Below are 7,897 nucleotides of genomic sequence, written 5' to 3'. Positions count from 1 at the left end.
ATTGACTGTTGCACAGTCTACCTCCAAATAATTTTAACACAAAAAGCCTTGGTTTACCTTTAGGAATGAGATCTCACTGTAAGAACAAGGTACATATACACAATATCAGGACTATCACTGATACTATCTCCATTTCTCAGCATGTATTTTTACAGTGAAATTATGCAGTGTGAAACCCCAAAAGAAATTCACCAAAAGCGTCTTTAGTAAAACGTAGAAATTTTAATTTACATGCAAAACTACAAGATATTAATAAAAAAACCTGGTAACTAAACAAATTCAACATAATTTGTAAAAATCATCCACCTTGTTAAATAGGTCTGTACAACCAAACATTTACAAAGTCCCTGTGCATTTTCATCTTTTCAATGCACAACTGAGTTTAAAGGTTCTGCTCGAATATTTCCCAAGTCGAGAGCCGAATCTGTCTCTTCATCAATTTCACCAATGACAGCACTGCAATAAAAAACAGGTTATAATTTGTTGAAATCCCCTGGTGCAAATCTGGAAAGCCATAAAATTAACTTGCTAGTGAAGATACTATAGCTATATGTTGTAAGAACTAAATACTACTGGTCTGGTTTAGGCAGTAGTTTAGCCTCTGAAATGAGAACTGGAAAATTTTTAGAGAGAGAACGGCTTTTCAAGAGTAATGTCTAACTGTAGCAATTTATAAGCACATACAGCATCAGATAAGCAAGACAACTTCCTTCAACGCAGCCTAGTAAAATGTTACTGATTTATCCAAGGGATAATATATATTATTTCACCTGCTCTACATTAAGACTTACCTGGAGTAAAACACTAGTGGACTCAGTAAAACTGCTTTAAAGAGAAAAGAAGGTTAAGGTAATAGAAGCCATGCTACCTCAGGATGGGAACTAACTCAAAGGGAACACAAGAACAAAAGGCAATCTATTCCCTAACACTAATCCTTCTGGCATGCTCTTCTATTCACCACTTCAGAGACTGATGAGCTAATGGTTATATCCACAAAATGAAGTAACAGCCACTAGAAACTATGGTACATTAATCCATCCAATAGCTTTCTGAATAAACTTCTGGTTTTGGTCACAGAATCGACTGGGTTGGAAAAGACCTCAGAGATCATCAAGTCCAACCCTTGGTCCAACTCTAGTCCATTTACTAGATCATGGCACTAAGCACCATGTCCAATCTCAGTTTAAAAACCTCCAGGAACGGCGAGTCCACCACCTCCCTGGGCAGGCCATTCCAATGCCTGACTACTCTCTCTGTAAAGAATTTCTTTCTAATATCCAGCCTAAATTTCCCCTGGCAGAGTTTAAGCCCATGCCCCCTTGTTCTATTGCTAACTGCCTGGGAGAAGAGACCAACACCCACCTGGCTATAACTTCCCTTCAGGTAGTTATAGAGCGTGATGAGGTCACCTCTAAGCCTCCTCTTCTCCAGACTAAACAACCCCAGCTCCCTCAGCCTCTCCCCATAGGTCATGTGCTCAAGTTCCTTCACCAGTCTTGTTGCTCTTCTCTGGACCCACTCCAGCACTTCAATGTCTTTCCTGAACTGAGGGGCCCAGAATTGAACACAATACTCCAGGTGTGGCCTCACCAATGTAGAGTACAGGGGAAGCATCACTTCCCTTGTCCTGCTGACCATGCTATTTTTGATACAGGACAGGACACCATTGGCCTTCTTGGCCACCTGGGCACACTGTTGGCTCATGTTGAGCTTCCTGTCAATTAGTACCCCCAGGTCCCTTTCTGCCTGACTGCTCTCCAGCCACTCTGTGCCCAGCCTATAGCACTGCAGGGGGTTATTGTGGCCAAAGTGCAGGACCCGGCACTTGGCCTTGTTGAACTTCATCCCATTGGAATCAGCCCATTTTTCCAGTCTATCCAGATCCCTCTGCAGAGCTCTCCTGCCCTCCAGCACGTTGACACTCCCTCCCAACTTGGTGTCATCAACAAATTTGCTGATGATGGCCTCAATCCCCTCATCTAAATCATCAATAAAGATGTTAAACAGGACTGGACCCAACACTGACCCCTGGGGGACACCACTAGTGACTGGTCACCAGCTAGATGCAGCCCCATTCACCAGCATTCTCTGGGCCCAGCCCTCCAGCCAGTTCTTAACCCAGCAGAGAGTGCACTTGTCCAAGCCATGGGCTACCAGCTTTTGAAGGAGTATATTATGGGAGACAGTGTCAAAGGCTTTGCTGAAGTCTAGATAGACCACGTCTACAGCTTTCCCCTCACCCACCAGGTGGGTCACCTGATCATAATAGGAGATCAGGTTGGTCAGACAGGACCTGCCCCTCCCAAACCCATGCTGGCTGGGTCTGATCCCTTGTCCATCCTGAAGGTGCTGTGTGATTGCATTCAGGATGATCTGCTCCATAACCCTGCCAGGCACCAAGGTCAGGCTGACAGGCCTGTAGTTGCCAGGGTCAGCTTTGCAGCCCTTTTTGTGGATTGGGGTAACATTCGCTAATTTCCAATCATACCAGACCTCCCCAGTGAGCCAGGACTGTTGGAAGATGATGGAGAGCAGCTTGGCGAGCTCTTCTGCTAGCTCTCTCATCACCCTAGGATGGATCCCATCTGGTCCCATAGACTTGTGAGGATCCAGATGGCTCTGTAAGTCACCAACTATTTCCTCCTGGAATACAAGGGGACTGTTTGGCTTCCTATCTCTGTCAACTACCTCCAGAGGCCAGTTGTCCTAAGGGCCACCAGTTTTACTGGTAAAAACTGAGGCAAAGTATGTATTAAGTACCTCAGCTTTCTCCTGGTCTTTGCTACATCCTGCAGCAGTGAGTTCCACAATTAAGTTTTACATTGTGCAGTGAAATACCTTTATACATAATCCATTGTCAGATTATCTTCCATTTTCATTAACAGAAAAAACTATAGGAATTTAAATGAAGCAGTTATCTTCCTATTTCCTACTGCTCATGATTTCACAGCAACTAGAAACCACTACAGCTGTGCTTTCTCCACACTGACAGCACTTGCCTATTCAGCCTTTCCTTGACAGAAAACACTTCATACCTCTAGCTATTCTCACTTGCGCTCTTCATGCATTTTCATATCACATCCCTATAAAGATAGTGACGTACTAGGTGTTCATGCAACAACATGACAATGTCTGCTGTTTTCGTTTTCTTCCTAATAATCCCTAATATTCTTACTTCCCAATGAATCAGTATTTACAAAAGAATAGCCAGAGACCAGGGTGAGACTGAGCTGAAGAATAAGACATCCCAATACAGGTGTTCAGGTTTCCATGACAGTCAGTGGGAACTAAAAAGGAATTTACTTGCCTTGAAACAGAAATCTGGTGAGCTGAGTAGCTTTCTTAGTTCCAGCACTGCTTATATCTTCACTATGTTGGGAGCTTAGACAACACAAATGTAAACTGCTTATGCCAACTGAATATCCAAGTACTGACTGGCATGAAACCTCATGTCAAATTTGAGTCCCTTCAGAATTCTTTTGTGAAAAGAACTTGATCCTGGATGCTTGTTACTACTGCATTTAAAAGCTTTTTCCAAAGTGACACTTCAACTTTAAAAATTATCTTAGATTAAAAAATATGTATGATATCAAAGCACAAGTTTCTCTTTAGCTCACATTGAGAAATACAGCTTTTTCATCAAAGGTCTCATTCTCCTAGATGTAAAAGGAACAATCAATATATCCACTCCCAATGTCTTTTTCACAAGCTTTCTGCTTTTCATGCAGCAGAACAACACACAGGTATTTAAGGGATCTGGGGTTTTTAACCAGCTTTTCTTCACAATTTTTAATAGTTTTATACATTATTGTAAGTAATAAAATATTTTTTTGTTTTCCTAATTCAACACACATTTCTAAAACAGAAATGGTCTTTCCTTCTAACAACCTTTACTTATGTTGAACTATACTGAATTTTTCTGATTGATGTTGTATATTCACTGCAAGCTTCTAGTATCCATCTTTGATGCACAGCAGAATGCCTAGAAGCACTTTGTCCCATGACTGCTTCTTTTCCTTTATTTTTCAATAGCTTCTCAATCAACATTTGTCAACTTACTTATTTTTGCTTAAAAGTTTAAGTCAAAAGTGATGAAAGCCTTCCAAAACTATTCACTTTCCCACTGTTAGATAAACACACCTAGACACAAATCCAAGTCTTGACATTTCTTTGTACAGAAATATCCATTAAAAGATTATTTTTCCTGTGCAGGTTCACATGTTGGTCTCTGCGACATGCTCTTTTTCTGGCTGTGATAAAAAATAATCTCATTTTTTGCCATCAGTTTCAGAATGCTGCTGCAAAAGTTACCTTACTAGCAGACCCACTTACCAGGCCTTCTTTCCACTTTTCTTGTAACCTTCCCATCTGTTTGGCACACGAACTACTTTCCTTTGCTTTTAATGAGCTTTTACTGTCATTTTGTCATGGCATTTTACATCAAATATCAACTCATACCTTTGACCTGTCACTACACTGGCTTCAACAGTTGTTACACTGTCAAGCCGGAACCTTTATGCATTTCTGAGATTTATAAAGTGGTCCCCGTGAACACTATATCTAAAAAAATCCTATTCAAAGTCAAATTTGTATAGCAGATTGGTGATATTTTGCACACAAGTTCTATCTCATCTTTTGTTCATCCTTCTATACTTTTTCCTCCATCAACAGATGCTGCCTTTCACAGACTGTAATAAAGTCAAGAAAGGAAGATGCTGAACTTTGTACTGACCTTTCCTAGATTGCCATCAGTATATTAACTGGTTAATTCACGGTGCAGTAAATCTAGACTAACAACATCTTGTCACTAGAATGCAATCACTTCTTTAACAGAAGCATAGCTATTCGCTATTTAATGTGCCGCAGCTTTGACATTACTATAAGTGCTACCCACAGATACAAAAATATAAGACATCTGGGGCTATCAAGGTGTATATAGATACATTATATATATTTTTATATATATATATATATATGCACACACATAATTTTTATTAACTGGTTAAAACAGGAGATGCCATACTTACACATTATCACCTCTTACAATGTATAATCCTAGCACCACTTGCTCAACTCCTTGTGAAGAACTGAAGACTCGTTCATGGCTTTCATCCAAAATCAAGTTAATGGTTTGATCAAAACCTTTGAGGGTTCCCTGAAAAAAAACATGCAAAAAGAAAGCACTCCAATTACCTTTTAAATTTATCACCTTTGCTCTCAAGGATACCTCAAACAAGGTGGTAATACTAAGGTACTAGAGGACAGATGCTCTATTTAGGTTTTACTGTTAACAGCTGGAGAATTAAACTTGAAAGCAGTAAGCAATTTTAAAAATACCAATATTTACTACTGAGTGTTCTTGTGAAAAGCTAGAGTAAAGTTTAGCATTTAATGAAGTTTCCCTTTTACCAATGATGGCGCTCTAGACAACTAATTTTACTATTTCAACACTATTCTAGTCTTCCTTGTACGTAAGTTTCTGGAAATCAAGTAATTCATGAAATCAAATAACAGAAAAAACAGGTTCTTGTGGTCAACAGTAGTAAAATAATTCTTAACATGCAATTTTAAGTGGTGTCTCTTTGAAGGAGAATAGCTCGGTTCCACAAAAGCACTAAAAAAAACCCCACCTAATTCAAGACACACACAAAGAATTTCTGTGCCACTTCAATATGCATTTGGAAAAATGATAGCATAATTGATCTGTGTAATTTACCATCAGTAACTGATCAAGAAACATAAACTCATGTAAAACTCCATCATTCAAACAGCGATAATATCCATTTATATCATCTAACCATGTAATGAGCCACATACTTTCGATCAAAAAGATGAGAATGAAATTGGTTTATCTTGTATCACAACACAAAGTTTACTAGACTGACTCCAACCAGACAGAAGATCAGGTGAAGCTAGCATATTTCTGCTAAAAGTACTGTTTTCTCTTCCCAGAGGCCACACAAAGGTAAGTACAGACAGAAAGATATATGCCTCATGCTATGGTCATACCAGTAAGTTAAACTCAAAACAAGAAAAAATAATACATGGGCATGGGGAGGAATACAAGAAAAAAATGTAGAAGCAATAAAAACATAGCATTATACAGTCTAATATAGGTTTTCCAATCCTCAGTTTTTGACACTTAAACAGAATGCCATAGCAATTCTTCAGCAATTATCAGCTGATGTTCTTCTGTAACTATATGGAAGAAATGGTTTTATAATGAAAGCTGAAGAGTTTACTGAACAAACAGGACATTTTAGATATAAACCAAATTACTGAACAGAAAAAGAAATGCATTTCCTTGTGCATTCCTACAGTAAAGATCTGATAAAAAGTCAAAGTACACAAGTTTATCAATGGACAAAGTTGATTGGCAAGAACAAGTAAGTTTAAATTGTACAGTATAAAATAATTGCCATACAGCTTAAAAAAACCACTTTGTAAAGGTGTGAACAAGTAATTGATAATATCCTGGCTTTTTTTTTTTTTTTTATTGCCATGGTGGAAAGGCTTTAAGAAGGTAAATAAAATGTTAAAAAATAGATGTCCCACCACAATCATTCTTCCATCAGAAGTAATTACTGCAACAGTACCTGGTAGTTCATTAAGGAAATGTTTAGACATCTGAAATAGAGTTGTTAATGTTTTCTGAAACATTCATATGTAATTAAGTTTTAAGAGACATTAAGAGCCAAAAAAGCATATCAACTTTTTTCCATGGAGAATCACAGACAAGCATGAACACCACTGAAAGCAGATTAAAGATTTGAGTTCACTTCTCTTCCCATTACTCATCACACTACTACTACTGAAAGAAATCAACAGTTTTATAAACACTTTAACCTAAGCCCTTAAGAACAGCTCAGCAGTGGGGATCTCAAGTCTGGCATTCTACAGTCCCCTCACACGGATAGTGTGACTACCTCAATTGGATGATCACACATCCATTATCCTGAATGATTCTGGGTTACTACCTTAGTGCTTGTGAATAAAACTGAAAATGGCCACGGGTTATTAGGAGTACAAAAAGCTGGCAAGAAAAGGGCTCCAAGAACACTAACTCACAGCTTCTGAGCAAATGATGTAAAGTTGATAACTAAACACACGTTAAGAGCCCTTAGAGCGGCCAGGCTCATTGTAAATCTCGTCCCTCGTCGCATATCAAGCAAGGATCGGGTGTGCCGCACTTGACGCTACAGGGTACCCGATTCCCTGGGCCTCCTCTAACCTCCATTCTACCTGCCACGCCAGTCTTAGGAGAAACCCACACAGCCAAGCGCGAAGGCCCCAAGCAGCGACACCGCCCGCGGGAGCGGGACACGTGCGGCCAGAGGCCCCGGCCAAAATGCTTCGCACAGGTCGTTCAGCAGCCTGCCTGGGGCTGGGGACCCCTTCGCAGCGCACACCCTACGGGGCCCGCAGGTGGCTGATGCCCGCAGCAGCTCTGGCATCCAACCCCGCGCCGCGCTGCAGCCACCAGCCCGGCCCTCAGCGCACCGAGTCGCTGGGTCCCCTGCCCCCCCCGCCCCCCGCATCCTCACGGGCGTGAAGGAGAAAACAGGCCCGTTCCCGCGACCCTCAGGGCTGCCCCGGGAAGGATACGGTTGATGTAGTTCTCCAAGGCGGAGGTCATGGCGGCGGCTCCCGAGCTTCGCCTCACACCGGCGCCACCAACCGCCAAACACCTCCCGCGAGACGACGGTGGCAGCGACACTTCCGGCGCGCGCCACTGACGCGCGGCCCGGCGCGCAGGCGCACAACCACGCGCGAGAGCGGCCGCGCGAAAACGGGCTCTTGCGGGTGCGCATGCGCGAGAAGGCTGGCGGAGACTAGGTGAGTGGGCTGTACCAAGTAGCGATCGCAAGGGGTGGTGCGGGGGGTAGTTACACTGCCC

At 41.6% G+C, this 7,897-nt stretch overlaps 1 protein-coding gene and 1 long non-coding RNA gene across 6 annotated transcripts in view; one reads left to right on the top strand and one right to left on the bottom strand.

Annotated features, from left to right (window-relative positions):
- Positions 1-202: 202 nt before the first annotated feature.
- Positions 203-7,759, bottom strand: LSM8 (LSM8 homolog, U6 small nuclear RNA associated). The gene is made up of 4 exons (XM_065862502.2): positions 7,606-7,759; positions 6,556-6,596; positions 5,028-5,155; positions 203-456 (listed from the first exon to the last, which is right to left on the bottom strand). Exons 1-4 carry the CDS (start codon positions 7,634-7,636, stop codon positions 366-368), a joined length of 291 nt encoding a protein of 96 aa, XP_065718574.1. The 5' UTR covers positions 7,637-7,759; the 3' UTR covers positions 203-365.
- Positions 7,739-7,897, top strand: part of LOC139826921 (uncharacterized) — a 48,100-nt gene continuing 47,941 nt past the window's right edge. For all 5 annotated transcript variants that reach the window (XR_011737037.1, XR_011737034.1, XR_011737035.1 and 2 more), the window contains exon 1: positions 7,739-7,836. This is a non-coding gene — a long non-coding RNA (uncharacterized lncRNA). The remainder of the gene's footprint in view (positions 7,837-7,897) is intronic.

This window comes from Patagioenas fasciata, chromosome 1, assembly GCF_037038585.1.
Source record: "Patagioenas fasciata isolate bPatFas1 chromosome 1, bPatFas1.hap1, whole genome shotgun sequence".
Classification (NCBI taxonomy): domain Eukaryota; kingdom Metazoa; phylum Chordata; class Aves; order Columbiformes; family Columbidae; genus Patagioenas; species Patagioenas fasciata.
The sequence above is the reverse complement of the archived record's forward strand: the minus strand, read 5'-3'. Positions and strand labels throughout refer to the sequence as shown.